This window comes from Peromyscus leucopus, chromosome 4 (assembly GCF_004664715.2).
Source record: "Peromyscus leucopus breed LL Stock chromosome 4, UCI_PerLeu_2.1, whole genome shotgun sequence".
Lineage (NCBI taxonomy): Eukaryota > Metazoa > Chordata > Mammalia > Rodentia > Cricetidae > Peromyscus > Peromyscus leucopus.
The window spans coordinates 62,519,390-62,538,815 of record NC_051066.1 but is presented as its reverse complement, the minus strand read 5'-3'; the positions used below and the strand labels follow the sequence as shown (position 1 = coordinate 62,538,815).

The 19,426-nt window shown below is 36.0% G+C and overlaps 1 protein-coding gene and 1 pseudogene across 1 annotated transcript; both read left to right on the top strand.

Annotated features, from left to right (window-relative positions):
* Window positions 1-9,782: 9,782 nt before the first annotated feature.
* Window positions 9,783-10,724, top strand: LOC114685628 (olfactory receptor 8K3-like). Its single transcript, XM_028860262.1, has one exon. The coding sequence runs from the start codon at window positions 9,783-9,785 to the stop codon at window positions 10,722-10,724; it is 942 nt and encodes a 313-aa protein (XP_028716095.1).
* A 6,420-nt stretch (window positions 10,725-17,144) lies between these two features.
* Window positions 17,145-19,016, top strand: LOC114685625 (annotated as a pseudogene).
* Window positions 19,017-19,426: the final 410 nt, after the last annotated feature.

Below are 19,426 nucleotides of genomic sequence, written 5' to 3'. Positions count from 1 at the left end.
TTTCATGAAGCTGTGAATATGAAGCCTGAATACCATGATGACCCAAAGATGTTGGGGATACTATAGCAATGGGATACCTGCTAAGAAAAGCTGATAACAAGGGGTGGAATCAGCCATAAGTAAAGAAGTAAGCCAGGCAGTGGTGGCACACACCTTTAATCCCAGCATTCGGAAGGCAGAGCCAGGTGGATCTCTGTGAATTCAAGGCCAGACTGGTCTACAAAGTGAGTTCAGGACAGGCACCAAAACAATACAGAGAAAACCCATCTCAAAAAGAAACAAAACAAAAGAGAGAGAGAGAGAGAGAAAGAAAAAGAGAGAGAGAGAGAGAAAGAAAGAAAGAAAGAAAGAAAGAAAGAAAGAAAGAAAGAAAGAAAGAAAGAAAGAAAGAAAGAGAAATAAAGAAAAAAAGAAAGTATTTACAGTCCACAAGGCTGAAAGGAGCTGGAGATCTGGAGAGCATTTGACATCAGACATGGAAATTCAGTTTGGATTCTGCCCAGTTTGTTTTCAGTTTTGCTTTGGTTTAGTATTTCCTCACTATGTATTGGGATGTTAATGTATATCCTGTGAATATGTATGTTGTGAGTATGTGATCTTTTTTATTTTGATTTTATAAGAGAATGCATATTAGAGATCACATGAATCTCAGAAGAGACTTTGAACTTTAGTCTTTTAAATAAGTTTAAGAGTGTTATAGACTATGGAACTTTTGAATTTGGACTGAATGCATTTTTACATTATGATATGGCTACAAGACTTTGGGGGCCAGGGAATGGAATGCAGTGGTTTGAAAGAAAATGTCCCCTAAATGGAGTGGCACTATTAGGAGATATAGCCTTGTTGGAATGGGTGTGGTCTTGTTGGAGGAAGTATGACACTGTGGAAGTAGGCCATGAAGTCTCATATATGCTCAAGATACTGCCCAGTGTCTTAGATCACTTCCTGTGGCCTGCAAGATGTAGATTTCTGTCTGCTCACCACCATACTCCCAGTCAGCATGCTCCCTGCCATGATATAATGTACCAACACTCTGAAACTGTAAGCTGCCATCACAATTTAATGTTTTTCTTTATAAGAGTTTCCATGGTCACGATGTTTCCTTGCAGCAATAGAAACCCTAATTAAATCATTAACTATGGATCTATAAAACCCTATTATATGCACTTTTCTTATCTGGGTTGGGTCATTTTTCAATGCACATCCTCTAACTCCCTGAATGTAAAATATATTGTGATTGCCCCTGTTTGCCCCACAGTGTTAGAAGGTAAGTACCAATTGCTAAAGACACCATGAATGGCATAGCTACAGAGGCCACTGAGCTGGAACTGACCTTAATAACTCCTTCCTAAATACCAGCTTCCTTGTTGCCAGAAGACACACGGCAAGCTTTCAAATAAGCAAAGCAACCAATCCCTTACCTTGTTATGATATCTATGAATGACCTTGAGAACCATAGCACAATAACCCTATGTGTTTAGTAATGCCCTAGATCCCTTGGCAGTAACTGTCTTTGGTCCATTATTATTACTGGGATGAAACACTGTGATCAAAGAAACTTGGGGATAAAAGTGTTTATTTGCCTTACATATTTCAAGTCACCGTCTAGGAGAGAAGCCAAGGCAAGAATTCAAACCAGGTAGGAATTCAAGGCAGGAGCTGATTAAGACATCATGGAGGGTTGCTGCCTCTTGGCTTGTTCAGCTCGCTTTGTTATAGATTCCAGAATCATCAGCCCAAGAGTGGCACAGACACAGTTGGATGAGCCCTGTCCATCAATTTGTAATTTAAAAAATGCCTTATAGGTCTACCACAGCCCAATTTAATTGAGGAATTTTCTAAATTTAGGTTTCTCCCTCTTAGAAGATTCTAGCTTGTGTTAAGTTGTTACAACACTCTAATTGGGCTTAAAACTTTAAGATCTGTTCAACAAGAGGGAAACTATGCCTGGTAGGGAGATCTAGCTAACTACTCCACACTATTTATGTCATGGATATTGGATGAAAACCTACCACCACATTAATAAATCAGCATCAACACTAACTACATTCTATACATTTCCCTTATATCCACAGATAAGTTTAGTCTTTACCCTTCATGAATGAAACTTATCTTTGTAACAGATGTATACTATTAAAGAAAACCACAGCAATCCAAATACAGATTTATGAAGTCCAGTGTAAATGGGTATATCTATATAACACCCTCACATACATGGCTCAGGGAATATTGTGAAAAGGTAGTCAGATAGATTTTAAGAGCCAGAGGTGGCTCAGATGCAGGCCACATCAATCAGAAGAACAGGTGAATGACCCTCCTGACAGCTGAACTGCCCTACTCCCTAGATTATGTTCCCAAAGTCCCATTCTACCAACTCATCTCCTGCCCCAAATTGAGCTAGAGTTCTAGAGCTCAGGCACAGACCATACCAGTCAAAATAACAGAGACCAACTGCTGAATCAAAGGCCAAGCTAACTACCAGAAAGCTAACAACTTAGATGGAGACTCACCACTAGATCAGAGGTCACACTGGCCTCCAGAAATCCAGGCCTCACCAGACCAGAAGACAAAAGAGGAAAAAGAAACAAAGGAATAAAACAACCATTCAGCAAATACAATCTCAGAAATCAGTACCTAGACCGAGTATCATTGCAAACCCAGATGCCTAAATGCCAGTGTAAGACTACAATCAACAAAAGCTAGGGCAATCGGGCACCCTAAGAACCCAGCTACCTTAAAACTTCTAGACCTGAATATTACAACTTGGGTGAAGCACAGGAAAATGGCCTTAAAAACAATATTGTTATGACAGAGGTTCTTTAAAGGGAAAAATTATAAATCCCTTAAAGAAATTGAGGCAAAACAAACAAAAATTAGAGGAAATTAATAAATCTCTTATAAAATGCCAAGAAAGCCTAGAAAAATATGCAGGTGAAAGAAATTGTTCAAGACCTGAAAAAGAAATAGAAGCAATATAAAGAAAACACAAACTGAGGGAATTCTGAAAATGGAAAAATCTGAGTAAGCAAATTGAAACTACAGATGCAGGCATCACAAACAGAACACAAGAGATGGAAGAGAGAATCTCAGATGTTGAAGATACAATAGAAGAAGTAGATTCCATAGTCAAAGAAAATGATAAATCTCAATAATTCCAAACACAAAGCATCCACGAATTCTGGGACACTATGAAAGGATCAAACCTAAGAACAATAGGAAAAGAAGAAGGAGAAGACTTTCAGCTGAAAAACTCAGAAAATATATTTTATAATATCATAGAAGAAAATTTTCCTAACCTAAAGAAGGACATGCCTATAAAAGAACAATAAGCAAACACATACAAAATCAGTAGACAGCAGGAAATAATCTCACAAGAAATCGTAAATCAATAAAATAGAAACAAAAACAACAATCCAAAAAATGAAATGAAGAGTTGACTCTTGAGAAAACTGACAAGAGAGAACAACCTTTATCCAAACTATCTAAATAGATAGAAAGAGAATATTCAAATTAACAAAGTCAGAAATGAGGATGGGGATGTAACAACAGACTCTGCGGATATCTAGAGAATAATTGGATCATACTTCAAAAAACTTGTACTCCAGAAATGGGAAAAGTCTATCAGTAATGGACAATTATCTCAAAAGATAACACTTACCAATGTTAAATCAGAAAAACAAACTAAATAGACCTATAATCCCCAAGGAAAAAGATGTCATTGAAAGTATCCCAACCAAAAAAAAAAAAAAAAAAAAGCCCATGTCCATAGTGTTTTAGAGCAGAATTCTACCAGACTTCCAAAGAAGACATAATACCAATATTCTTCAAATTATTAAACAAAATAGAAACAGAAGGAACATTGACAAATTCATTTTATGACATCGCAGTCACCCTGATACATAAACCAAACAATGATTCAACATAGAAAGATAATTACAGACCCATTTCCCTCATGAACATTGATGCAAAAATACTCAATAAAATACTCACAAAGCAAATCCAAGAAAACATCAAAAACATCATCTACCATGATCAAGAAGGCTACATCCCAGAGATGCAGGGATGGTTCAACATACAAAATTCTGTCAATCTACCATATAAACAAAATGCAAGAAAACAGCAACACATGGTCATCTCATTAGATGCTGAAAAGCCTTTGACAAAATCTAACACCCCTTCATAATAAAACTCTTGGAAAGATGAGATCAAGGATACAAGATAATTTACAACAAGTTTATAGCCAACATCAAATTAAATTAAGACACATTTCTACTAAAATCAAGAACAAGACAAAGCTGTCCACTCTCTCTATATATATACCTATTCAATATAGTACTTGAAGTTATAGGCAGAGCAGTAAGACAACTAAAGGAGATCAAGGGGATACAAATTGGAAAGGAAGAAGTCAAACTTTCCCTATTTGCTGATGATATGTTAGTCTACATAAGTTGCCCCCAAAGTTCTACCAGGGAGCTCCTACAGCTGATAAATATCTTTAGCAGGAACTTTAAAGCTTTAAATTATTACAGCTAAGTTATTTGAGAGTCTAATTAGATGCCTGGAAGTTATAAACTAATGTCAGGGACAACTGATATTCTACTCTCACTTTATCTATTTGTCTATGTATGTGTCTATCGATCGATCTATCTATCGATTGTCTATCGATCATCACCATCTATATCTATCTGCATATCTATTTTTCAATCCAATAATACCACTTATGTTCATTTTTCCATAAGTATTGATATTAAGATACTAAAGACATAATAATCATGTTCACTTCAGCATATATTCTAGCCAAGATGTTGAAATCTACTTAAATATTATTAAAGGATTAATAATAGAATCTGATTGCATATTGTAAATCTTAAGTGCTTATGACATTTGAATTCAGTCTAAATCCATGTTATAGGAATCCTGTAGGCATGCTCTCTACTCATATGTTGAGGATGATTTTTAAATATTTGGTTTTGTTAGAGTATATTAATTACATAAAATAAGAGGTTATAACATTTTCATACATTTGCATGATGACTTTTCATAGTCACCCCATCATTCCCTCCTGTCTTTCTCCTTACCCTGTGATGCCTCCCCTTTTCCCAGATATCACCCTTCATACCTTCATGTGTCCTTTATTGATTCATCTATTCATTTTATTTATATAGGGTTTTATGTTTCCTTGGGGCTGGTTAAAAAGATAAGGGAAAAATTATTTACACGAACATGGGCATTTTGCCAATGGCTATAGCACTGATAAAAACATCTTTTCTTTTCCCAGCAACAATTAACTACTTAATATTGTCAAGGACAGGTAAGGTTTTGTGAATCATTCCCCACTTCATTATAGAATATTTATGTTACCAATCTAATAGTGGTCTTATGTGGGTCATCGATGCTGCTGTGAGTTCACTGGCTTTTTATATTTTGTTCCTGACCACTCTTTGAGAGTTTTATAAATACCAAGTTAAATCAGTATTCTCATTCTTGAATGAAAAAAAAAAGAAAAAGAAAAAAGAAAACCCAAAAATGTTACGCTTATGACAGAAAAATTTCCAACACACCCAATTTATCTCCCTAAAAGAAGAATGGGTAAAAAAAAGTTTAGGACTTTCCTAAAGAGACTCAGGCATAATTTTCTCAGGAAAAGATATTAAATGAATTGTAATGTGGAATGCCCCACCCCCCAAGCATGCAACACTCAGAGACCAAAACCAAAAGTGAGAGACAGGATGACAGCCATCCTGGTATTCAGCTCAGCTGTGCTGGGACTGTGTCAAAGAGCTCCGCTGACTTCATGACTCTGGTGGATATGGCTGGGCCAATTAGACTTTCAAAAGTATTGCTGGTAATTTTTTTCTTGGCATCTCCTCAGGGAGAGTCTCTATGGTTTAAAAAAACACACATAAATAGATCTCAGAAGCCCATGCTGAGAGCCACAGTGGGAAACGAAGACAGAGATTTCACAACAGGTAGCAAAGTGTCAGGCAGAGCACTGTAGTTTCAGCATAAAGAGATGTGGTATCCTTTGCTAAAGTCTCACCATCTGAAGATGCTCATTTCTGATTCATTGTCTAGTGTTTCTAATAGTCCATGATGTCTGAGCAGGAAGAGAATTTCTACCTATCTCTATTTCATCTTGATTTTTTTTTGAGCATTTCCACTGAGGTTGAGAAGGAAAATGATATTAATTACTTTTAAGTATACTCAGAAATATTTTTTGGTATTTTATGCTTAGAAAAAAACGTTCTCTCTCTCTCTCTCTCTCTCTCTCTCTCTCTCTCTCTCTCTCTCTCTCTCTCTCTCCCTCTCATGCTAGTTCTCTACCTCTCCATCTTACACACACACACACACACACACACACACACACACACACTTTTATAAATAGTGAAGGGCCAAGATGAGAAGAGATAGACAGTAAATAAAACAAAATTTAAATAAGACATTTAAAGAAAACCAACTTTATTTAAAGGAAAGAATTTGAGAACACAAATGTTAAGTGTGTCATATTTTCTTTCTAATCTCTAGTTATATTTGTAATTTTATTTATTAAGGAGCACCTACAAAAAATTATTCCAAAACCCAGTGTGGTGGAGCATCTAGGATAAGGAAACGAACTATACAGAGAATGACAGGAAAGAGAGAGAGAGAGAGAGAGAGAGAGAGAGAGAGAGAGAGAGAGAGAGAGAGAGAGAGAGAGAGAGAGAATTAAAACAATGAATGATGACATATATGTATGAAATGCCATACGAAAATCCACTTTCTTAACCTAACCTAAAATAATTGAAACTGTAACAAGTAATCTTTCTAGGGAAAAGTTATACATGTGTTTACTTTTGGATCCTTTAAATTTTTTAACACATTTTACATGTGTATGCACATGTGCACAGATCAGAGGACAAGTACATGAGTCAGTTCTCCCCTCCCATCCTTGTGTCCTCAGGCTCACACTTGGATCCCATTACTCAGTGGTTTTACCTGTGGCAAGATCTCTCTGACTCATTGTCTGATTCTTTGATGAGGAAAATGAAGTTTTTATCCCATATGAGGTGTGAAACCATTACTTGAGAGTCAAGAGAGACAAGCTATTCAGTTTGTATAATAAACTGTTTGTAAAATGAACGATTTTATTTTTTACATTGAGCCCTAAGAGTGTACAGGAGAAATTGTTTTGGTTTTCTTTAATTATGAGAAAATTGAAAGTCAGTGTATTTAATTTTTTACCCATTTTCCATTGCAAAATAAACAAATAAAAACGACCATGATTGAATGAATTAAGTTTTGCAATACTTGACATTTTTTATATGTTTAAGAGATGAAGTGTATAACGGTGAAAGGGAGAATGTCAGGTAGCTAAATTTTATAAATTTTTAAGTTATTTAAGTACAAATTATGTATACTCACCTTTATGAAAATAGGTAGGTAATTTCATTGCCATTTTATCAGAGACAACATTTTTCTAACATAGTTACAATTCATACATATTTTCAAAAATAATAATTGTTTTCCTCCTGTGATTTTTCTCTGGCTCCTTGGAAGTATTCAGGCAAACTTTCTTGGAGTATAGAAATTTATTACATGGTGTTCTATTTCATGTTTGGAAGCTGTTCTTGTGAACTACCCACACAGAATGATTTTCTGAACCAACTTGCATCTGTGCAAATGCCATTGTACTGCACTTTGGTTTTGCTTTGTGGTATCTTCACCACAGTTAAAGTTTTATACAGTATCAAGCATTAAACATCTATTATAACATTTGGCAACCATACTTGGAAATTCTATTCTAAAAATTACAATATTGTAACATAGTACCCCTTGTTCAAAAGGGTCTTTTGAGAGTTTGATAATAGACTAATTTAATCAATTCTCTTAAATTTTTTCCTCATTTTTAATATTTGTCTAGATTCCAACATGAAGCCTTTGTATTCTTTGTGACATTAACATAAATTATATTATGTTATCAAAAAGGTGTCTTCTCTGAAAAAGATTAATTTTTATAAAAGAGACTCACTTGAAAACTTTATTAACATAATAATGTGATAAAAAGTTCAATCACAATGATGGCAAAATATGAATATTTCTTCTTGGCTGTTAAAGCTACAGACTAGGATAGTTTGTGTGTACCCCGTGTGTCATGACTAACTTCTTATTTGCTCATCTCTACAGATCTAACAAAGAAGCTAAGCCCAACCCTTTAGGATGAACACAAACAGATAAATAAGGAAAAATCTTTCAGGTAAGTGAGTGTAACCAGTGACTGGTTGAAATCCATGTGTTCATTATCTTTGTTGACTATAGCCAGAGAGCCCAGACTCCTTGGTTCACTCACTTACTTATAATTCAGGTTTTGAAAAGGGCATCCAGAGTTCTCTTGATATTATATATGCCAAATTTTTTTTTTACATACCAGCTTATTTTCCAAAAGGAACTGTTATATATCATAGGTCAGTGTATAAGAGGGTTGCACAGATGCACTTAATCACATTTTCTTTGGTTAGTTCAAATAAAGATAATTCTGAGTGAGATTTCATCTGACTATTAGGGATCATTATTAATAACTCTAGACATTCTACTTGTATGTCTCAAGATTTTTTTTTTTGCCCCCGGAGCTGAGGACTGAACCTAGGGCCTTGCTCTTGCTAGGCAATGCTCTCCCACTGAGCTAAATGCCCAACCCCATATTTTTTTTTTCTGGTTTTTTGAGACAGGGTTTCTCTGTGTAGCTTTGTGCCTTTCCTGGATCTCACTCTGTAGACCAGGCTGGCCTCAAACTCACAAAGATCCGCCTGCCTCTGCCTTCAGAGTGCTGGGATTAAAGGCATGCACCACCACCACCTGGCTTAAGATTCTTTAGATATACACATGTAATTAGAGTTCAGTGTATTTTTAAAAATTTTCAGTAGGCTTTGCCCTGGAGGAAGTGGGAATGGGGGGTGGACTGGGGGGAAGGCGAGGGGGCAGGAGGGGCGAGAACGGGGGAATCCATGGCTGATATGTAGAGCTGAATGGTATTGTAAAGTAAAATAAAAGGAAAAAAATTTCAGTAGGTATGTGTATTATTATTAGCATGCAACTTACATGTTATTACAAATATGTAATTGTTAGATGTCACAATGAAATAGTGATCATTTCAGAAATAAAAGCAAAGGTAAAAAGATTATCAACATGTGTGTAAATCCAGCTATATACAACTTGAAAGTTTTAACATATATATATGTGTGTGTGTATACATATATATTCATATGCAGACACACACACACACATATATATATGTATACACACACACACACACACAAACACACACACTTACACACACATGTCTGTCTGTCGAGAAACATTCCCATATACTGAAATTAACGGAGACTGAGGCTGGAAATTGCCTGTGTTATATATGTGATGTGGGGAGAAGATTGTTTTCCATATTAACTACAGTCAAACCATTAGATTAAAGTGACGATTCACATCTCATTTGGGAAAACCAGATATTTTTGCAAAGAATTTTGTAATTCTCCTATTAAAACTTGCATTGGTAGAGAATCAAAGATTCACATCTATGTGTTTGTTTATTGCAAGCCACATGATTGCATATAAATATGTTTAGATGTGCATAGGAGTGCATGTGCATCTTTTTAAAAAAAACTATAGATTTATTTTCAAAAATTAAATTGAAATGTTTGGACAATTGTAGTATGAATAATAAAAATCCACAAAAATGATAATATTTGAAATCTCTTGACTGTGCTGTGGTCTCTATTCAGAACAAATATATTTTCTAATATACACAGATGGAGACCCACAACCTTACAGTAGTGACAGAATTCATCCTGCTGGGCATCACTGAACTCCCTGAGCTACAGACCCCATTGTTCATACTATTCCTCATCATCTATCTAGTCTCACTGGTGGGCAATTTGGGCATGATCATCCTCACCATGGTGGATTCCAGGCTGAAAACACCCATGTACTTCTTTCTCAGACACCTCGCTATCACAGATCTTGGTTATTCAACTGCCATTGGACCTAAAATGTTAGCAAATTTTGTTGTCAGTCAAAATACAATATCATTTCATCTTTGTGCCACACAATTAGCCTTCTTTCTTCTGTTCATTGCTTGTGAACTGTTTATTCTATCTGTGATGTCCTATGACCGCTATGTAGCCATCTGTAAACCTTTGCTCTACAATGTAATTATGTCACAAACTATATGTTGGGTACTGGTGGCAGTCCCATACCTTTACAGTGTATTTGTTTCTCTCATAGTCACTATAAATATTTTCTCTTCATCCTTCTGTGGCTACAATGTCATCCATCATTTCTACTGTGATGGTCTGCCCTTGATTTCTCTGCTCTGCTCAAATATAGAAGAAACTGAAATGATAATTTTAATTTTATCTGCTATTAACTTGATTTCCTCTCTTCTGGTCATCCTCATCTCCTATCTGCTTATTCTCAAAGCTATTCTCAGGATGAACTCAGCTGAGGGCCGACACAAGGCTTTCTCCACCTGTGGGTCCCACCTGACAGTGGTCACTGTCTTCTATGGGACTTTGATATTTATGTATGTGCAACCTAAGTCCAGTCACTCCTTCAACACTGACAAAGTGGCTTCCATCTTTTATACCCTAGTCATCCCTATGTTGAATCCCTTGATCTACAGCTTGAGGAATAAAGATGTAAAACATGCCATTAAAAAGACAGGGAAAACTATATACAATAACTTCTCATAGAAGTCACAGGTGTTAAAGCTTATCGTATTTCACAACAAATAAATTTAAATGCTTTATATGTTTCAGTGAAGAAAATACTAAAGAAATACTCTTCTCTGAAGAGGAGAAAGATTATAAAAAAAAATTGAAGAAATGAGGTAGCACTAAAAAGTTGTTTTCAAATGTATAGACTCAAAGAGGGTACCAATGTGTTTATTATGTATTAATGAAGATAAAGACAGGTATCTTGATGATTTAAATATGATTTATAAATTGGACTTTACAATAAATTGTGTGGTGCTCATGTTTATCTGTGCATTTATTTGTATAAAATGCATTGTTATTATTTTAGTATTTATACATATTTAGTATTCATATACTTGAAAATGAAACTGTGTTAAAAATGTTACCAGAATATCAAGTAAGTGAAGTCTATCACTTTGATATTAAGGTCACAGTAATTGCAGAGCACACAGATGCCTTCCTGGCACAGACAATACTACATCCTGATTATACTTTACTTCTCTTTCATATCAGTTCATATATGATTGCAATAGCAATAATTAATAGCATATATTTTGTGTTTAAATAGTTCCTGATTTCAATGTATCATCTAATGTTGTATAATTCCAAATGTAGTGTGTGTGTGTGTATGTGTGTGTGTGTGTGTGTGTGTGTGTGTTTATGTAAGATAACTGATGTTTTCCATGGTAGCTTCTACTACTTTATTATGTCTTGCTATTAGATTATCTTAATTCCTTACTTCTCATTTCTCTTTACTGAATGATTTAGCATTTAATTTCTAGATGGAAAGTATATTTCTTATAAGTTATTTACTAAGTTTTGATAATTGGATGAAATGCCAATCCTATAATTAATTGGAATGTGTAGGCAGATTGATCAGGATTCCAAAGATCAGCATGAACTACATAGTTAGTCTGAGGTCCATCTGGGCTACATAGGATGACTTGAAAAATGAAAAAGCATGAAAACACTAATAAAGGATTAGATTTAGGTTTTGTTTGACTATTATTCTATGGGTTTGACAAAAAAGTTGATCGTATACATTATCAGAGGAGTAGAACCAAATATAACTTCAAAAGTGTATATGGCAAAAAAAGCATCACCTATAACAAAACTGATAATAAAAATAGAAAAATTAATATTTAAAATGGATATAAATAATCAAACTTTGTCATTCTGTCATCAGCGACTGAGCATTGCACATTCTTTGACAAACAACATCTCTATGTCTACAAACACAGCATTCAAATAAGCAGCATGTAGTAAGCTATTAAAACTTAATAAAAGTTTAATTTCATAAACTTGTCAATTAGTTTGCATACTATCTTATCTCAAAGAAGAGAACCCAAACCATCCGTGAAAAGCAACTCACCATCACAAATCCTCTTGACAAAAGGATTTAAAATGTTTTAAACAGTGCTCACAACAATTTTCTCTCAGTAAACAGCAACAGAAAAGGGTTTTATTCCAGAAGTATTGTTGTTTGTTTAGTTTTTTTCTCATGATTTGGCACATTTTCCAGTTTGTTCATTTCTTTTTTTATTCATTTTACAGACCAACAACAGATCCCCCTCTCATCCCTCCTTCTGCTCTCCCCCAGGACCTACCCCTAACCCCAATATCCTCCTCCAAGAGAGTAAGTTCTCCCATGGGAGAACAGCTAAGCTTAGTAGATTCAGTTGAGGCAGGACCAAGCCCCTCCCCTCTCTATCAGGGGTGAGCAAGGTGTCCCACAACAGGTAATGGGATCCAGAAAGCTGACTCATGCACCAGGGAAAAGATCCTGATCCACTGCCAGGGGCTCCTCAAACACAGCCAGGTACACAATGGTCTCTCATATGCAGAGGGTCTGTCTAGTCCAGTCCCATGCAGTTTCCACAGATGTCAGTCTAAAGTTCTTGAGCTCCTTGCCGGGCGTTGGTGGCGCACGCCTTTAATCCCAGCACTCGGGAGGCAGAGCCAGGTGGATCTCTGTGAGTTCGAGGCCAGCCTGGGCTACCAAGTGAGCTCCAGGAAAGGCGCAAAGCTACACAGAGAAACCCTGTCTCGAAAAACAAAAACAAAAACAACAACAAAAAAAAGTTCTTGAGCTCCTTTGAGCTTGGTTCAGTTGTCTCTGTAGATTTCACTATCATGATCTTGACCCCTCTTGCTCCCATAATCCCTTTTCTTTCTCTTCCAATGGATTTTCAGAGCTCAGCCTGGTACATGGCTGTGGATCTCTGCATCTGCTTCCATAAGTTACTGGATGAAGGCTTTGTGATGAAAGTTAGGATATTCACCAATCTGATTACTAGGGTAAGCCAGTTCAGTAACCCTCACCACTGTTGGTAGTAGTATAATCTGAGGTCTTCCTTGTGCATTCCTGGGAATTTCCCTAGCACTAGGTTTCTCCCATAGCCCATAATGTCTCCTTCTATCAAGAAATCTCTTTCATTGCTCTCCTACTCCATCCCTTCCCCAGATTGACTATCCCATTCCTTTATGTTCTAAGCCCTCATCTCCTACCCTTTATTACCCCCCACCCCCAGTTTACTCACCGGGATCTACTCTGTTTCTCTTTTCCAAGGTGATCATTACATTCCTCTTAGGGTCCTCCTTGTTTCCTAGCTTCTCTGGAGCAGTGGGTTGTAGTCTCACTATCCTGTAGATGCTTTACATCAAGTATCCATTTATGAGTGAGTACATACCATGTTTGTCTTTCTGAGTCTGTGTTACCTCACTAAGGATGGTATTTTCTAGTTCTATTCATTTGCCTGCAAATTTCATGATGCCATTTTTTTTACAGCTGAGTAATACTCCACTGTGCATATGTACCACATTTTCTTTATTCTTCAGTTGAGGGGCATCTAGGTTACTTCCAGGTTCTGGCTATTATTAATAATGCAGCTATGAACATTGTTGAGCAATCGTCATTATTGTATGTTTGAATATCCCTTGGGTATATGCCCAAGAGTGGTATCATTGGGTCTTGAGGTAGATCAATTCCCAATTTTCTGAGAAACCACCATACTGATTTCCAAAGTGACTGTACAAGTTTGTACTTACACCAGTAGTGGAATAGTGTTCCCCTTGTTCAACATCCTCTCCAACATAAGCTGTTATCAGTGTTTTTGATCTCAGCCTTTCTGACAGATATGTGATAGTACCTCAGAGTCATTTTGATTTGCAATTCCCTGATGACTAAGGGTGTGGAGCAAGTCCTTAAATGTCTTTGAGACATTTGGGATTCTTTTGTTGTGAATTCTCTGTTTAGATCTGTAGCCCCTTATTTAACTTTTGTTTGTTTGTTTGTTTTGGTATTTTGATGTCTAGTTTCTTGAGTTCTTTGTATATTCTGGAGATCAGCCCTCTGTCAGATGTGGGGTTGGCAAAAATCATTTCCCATTCTGTAGGCCGTCATTTTGTCTTATGTTGGATTTATTCTCTCTTGCAAAATACTGCACTTTGTTCATTTCTGACCAGTAGATAATAAGGCACAATCCCTCTGGGGCATTTCCTATAAGTTTTATCACTAATGGTTATGTGGACATAAACAAAGTGAATTAGGGGCACTCATAGTATATTGAAACCTGCTTGTGCTGTTCCTTGAGTTAGCGTGAACTGCAGACTATTTAAAGGATTTGGGGGGAGCTGCAATCTAAAATTTTAAGATTAATTAAAATTAATGCTATTTTTCATTACCATGGTCTCCGATTCCTTGTTCTCCCTCTCTGTTCTTGATCCAGATGGGATCTCCCGCTCCCACAGGCTCTCTTTCCCTCGAGCCTCGCCCTTCATTACTCCTACTCATGTCCAGGTTGTTCATGTAGATCTCAGCCATTTCTCCGTCATTGGGTGTTCCTCGTGTCTTTTTTGGGGTCCTGTTTTCCAGGTAGCCTCCCTGGTGATGTGAATAGCAGTCCAGTCATCCTTGTTCCACCTCTAGTATCCTCCTATGAGTGAGTACATACCATATTTGTCTTTCTGAGTCTGGGTTACCTCACTCAGGATGATTTTTTTCTAGATTCATCCATTTGCCTGCAAACCTCATCATGTCATTGTTTTTCTCTGCTAACAAAGTGCTAGAGAGGCCCACAGAAATCCACAAAGGTACCCCTACAATAGACTGCTGGCAATGGTCGAGAGACAGCCCAAACTGACCTACTCTGGTGATGGGATGGCCAAACACCCTAATAGTCGTGCCAGAAACCCCATCCAAGGACTGAGGAATCTGGATGCAGAGATCCACGGCTAGGACCTGGGTGGAGCTCCAGGAGTCTAATTAGCAAGAAAGATGAGGGTTTATATGAGCAAGAATTGTTGAAACCAAGGTTGGATAAAGCACAGGGACAAATAGCCAAATGAATGGAAACACATGAACTATGAACCAAAGGCTGAGGGGCCCCCAACTGGATCAGGCCCTCTGAATAGGTGAGACAGTTGATTGGCTTGATCTGTTTGGGAGGCATCTAGGCAGTGGTACCGGGTCCTGTGCTCATTGCATGAGTTGGCTGTTTGAAACCTGGGGCTTATGCAGGGACACTTGGCTCAATCTGGGAGGAGGGGACTGGACCTGCCTGGACTGAGTCTACCAGGTCGATCTCAGTCCTTGGGGGAGGTTTTGCCTTGGAGGAGGTGGGAACAGGGGTGAGCTGGGGGGAGGGGAGAGGAGTAGCAGTGGGGAAAACAAGGGAATCCGTGGCTGATATGTAGAAATGAATGGTATTGTAAAATAAAATAAAAGGAAAAAAATTAATGCTATTTTTGTTAGATACTTTATTTAATAAACATATTGGCTTTTTATTGTAGAGTGCAAGTTATATGCATTATTCAAATTCTGATTTACTCATAGTAATGCCTAGCAAATAAAATCAATTTTGAACTAGTAAAGAAAATCTCCCTTCATAATTTACAATATTGTGGTCAAAAACAGTTCTCCTTAAAGAGCTTGTAATATTCCCAATTAATTAATATACTTCAAAATAAGGATACTCGTGAAAGCATGGAAAATACGGAAATGCTTTTAAATTTGTGTGTTAAACCAGATATATAATTAAAATTTTTGCAGTAGGGTTTGGATATTCCCTTAGGGGACATATCCCTAAAGAACAATGAATCTCCCTTATGCAGCAATCATAAATTAACATCAATAGATTCTCCGTTAGGGTTAGGATTGCCTAACTAATTCCCCTTTACTTTAAGACTTTCCTGGCTTGATCTCATGTCATTCTTGTGCATGAAGTCACAGTCACATTCAGTTCATAAGCACAACAGTCCTGACATGTCTGGAAATCACAGTTTGCCTATGATCATGGACTGCTCCTGATGCTTAGACTTTCCTCATAGCCATACCTCTTCTGGAATGATACCTTTCTAGCAAGTGATATGATATAGATGTCACATTTAGGGCTGTGTATTTTGAAGTCTTTTATTTCCTACACTCTGAGTAGTTTGGGCCTCTATTAATCACCATTTACTGCAAAATAATGATTCTGTGATGCATGTTGGGACACACACTTATCTATGTGTATAATATGAGTCTTTAGAGTCTCCTCATATCAGAATGCATGTTCAGAAAATAAATATATAGAATGCCTTTTATTTTGAAAACTAATAAAAATAATATATTTAATAAAATATTTGTATTTGAGAACACCTGTACAAAAGACATGCCTATATATGTACATTAATTCATTTCTTTCAATCATTTTTCCTTTTCCAAATGGAACATGAACAGTCAATTTCATCTCATGATTATAGTAAAATTATGACAGGAATATATTCTCTTTTGTAAAATACTGCATTAATTATACTCTCTTCTTAGTCAATGCTGGTGTTCAAAATATTCAACAAAACTAATAATGTCTACTCCTTTATATTTTAATCTATGAGATATTGGAATGTTCACATATATTACCTTTGATTTTAGAAGTTACCTATGAAGTGTTCTAAATTAGATTTGCCAAAAAAGTTATGTAGATGATATACAGAAAGAGTTCAAATCATACCAAATTACCCATGTAATTAAAACTTTTTAATTTTTTCTGTATACTGTCACTCACAACAAAAATATATGAAAAATATTAAGCATTGAAATGTTTTAAAATGAAACAACACACCTCTTTTTCCTTTATCCAAGAATAATTATGAGTCTTCATTATTAAACCAATGCCAAAAACCATTCTTTCTAATTTGCTCAGGCATCCTTATATGTTTGTAGGATCTTGACTGTAATATACAAATAAATTTATCAAAATTAAGAATGAAAAGTGTCTCATTTGAATAATTTCCTTTATAAGTCTTGTTGTGGTCATGGTGACTCTTTACAGCATTAGGAACTCCTACTAAGACACACACATTTACAAGGAAAACACTTTCAGATAGGTTATTATATTCAGTGACTATTTGAAATCCATGTCCCTCATCTTTGTGACGATGGCCAGAGAGCACAAACTTGTTGGATCATTTACTTCTACTTCATGCTTTCAAAGATCCAGACAGAGACTTCTTGATTTTCCATATGCCAAAAGAATATTTTTTACAACTCACTTTATTTTCCCAGAGGAGTATTTGTACGTATTAGGTAGGGTGAAGGAGGATTGAAAAACTACTCATACTTACCTGCTGTTTGGTTTCTTTGAGTATGATGTGTAACACTATTCTTATTCATATATCTGACAAATATAAGTTGTGATGATGACTGCAGATGTTCCATTTTTACTTAAGATTATATAGATCTATAAATGAAATTGGAGTTACATGCATTTTTTAATGTTCTTGGTAAGTATATGTACAATTCTTATTACCTCACCAGTCATTACAAGTTATTATTAAATGCCACAATGTGCTAGTAATCATATCAGTAATTAAAACAATAGAACAATAAATTTCATCAATATGTGTTTTAAATCCAACACTCTACAATTTAAAGACTTTATTTTGTTTTCATATACATACATGAAACATATGTGTCTGTGTGTACATTGATACAGTTACATCTATATAGCAACATTCTTTAGATCCTGAGAATAATAAAATTTCAATATAGATGATTCCTAGGCTAGATATTTTATATAGAAGAATATTTTCCAGATTAACCAGAGTCTTCATATCATAGTTTGATCAAGCAAGTATCATGGGCAAAGAATTGTGTAATTTTCTGATTAAAACTGTCATTGATTTGGGAACAAAGATTCATATCTGTGTCTTTATTTCAAGCCACATGTTTGCATATGTGTGTAAAGATGTATATAAATTACAAATTTTTAGATATTTTATTTAATCTTATTTGAATAATAAAAACTCACAAAATGACATTTGAAACCTATTGACTGTGCCATGAAATCTACTCAGAACTGATATCCCATAAATCCAGAAAGAAACCACAAGCACACAGTTGTGACATCACTGACCACCCTGAGCTTCAGGCACCATTGTTCATACTGTTGCTCATCGTCTATCTGATCTCACTGGTTGACAACTTGGGTATGATCTTCTTAACCATGGTGGGTTCCAGGCTGCAAAAACCCATGTACTTCTTTCTCAGACACCTCACTATCACAGATCTTGATTACTCAGATGCTGGGGACTCAAAATGTGAAGAAGTTTTATCATAGATCAAAATACAGTATCATTTTATTTTTGTACTTCCAAGTTGTCTTTCTTTAGTATGTTCATTGTTAGTGAATTTTTTATTCTTTCTGCAATGTCTTATAACTGTTGTGTGGCCATCTATAAACCACTCCTCTGCAATGCCATTATGTTACAGAGAGTATGTTGGGTCCTGGTGGCAACCCCAAATCTTTACAGTGTATTTCTTGCTCTCATAATCACCACAAATATTTTCTCTTCACTCTTCTGTGGCCACATTGTTATCAGTCATTTCTACTGTCATGGTCTGCCATTGATATCTCTTCTCTGTTCAAATAGAGAGGAAAGTGAAATGATAATTTAATTTTGTCTGCTATTAACTCGATTTCCTCTCTTCTAGTCATCCTTGTCTCCTATCTGCTTATTCTCAAAGCTATTCTCAGGATGAACTTGGCTGAGCGTAAGCAGAAGGTTTTTTCCACCTGTGGGTCTCACCTGGCAGTGGTCACTGTCTTCTATGGGACTTTGATATCTATGTATGTGCAACCTAAATTCAGTCACTCCTTCAATAGTGACAAAGTATCTTTCATCTTTTGTAACTTAATCATCCCTATGTTGAATCTCTTTACCTACAACTTGAGGAGCAAAGATGTAAAACACACTCTTAGAAAGACAGAGAAAGCAATACAAAACATCTTCAAAAACCACATGTTGTAGAATGTTGCCATACTTCACCACAAATAAATTCAAATGCTTTGTAAGTTTCAGAGAATACGACAGTAGCTGGGCAGCGGTGGCACATGCCTTTAATTTCAGCATTCGAGAGACAGAGGCAGGCAGATCTCTGTGAGTTAAAGCCTAACCTGGTCTATAAAGTGAGTCCCAGGATAGGCTCCAAAGCTACACAGAAAAACAGTAAAGAGCAATGCTTCTCTGAAGAGGAAATATGTTATAAAAAAAATAATTGAAAAAATGGAGTAGAACAAACAAAATTTTTTAAGGTATATAAATCTAAACATGGTAACAGTGGGTTTGCTATATGAGGATAAAGAGACAGGTGTCTAAGATGATTTAAATTAGTTTTGTGAACTGAACTTTCCAATAAATTTACTAGTGTTCATGTGTAT

Excerpts from the sequence above, each read along its gene's own strand:
- LOC114685628 (XM_028860262.1), top strand. The coding sequence starts at position 9,783 with ATGGAGACCCACAACCTTACAGTAGTGACAGAATTCATCCTGCTGGGC.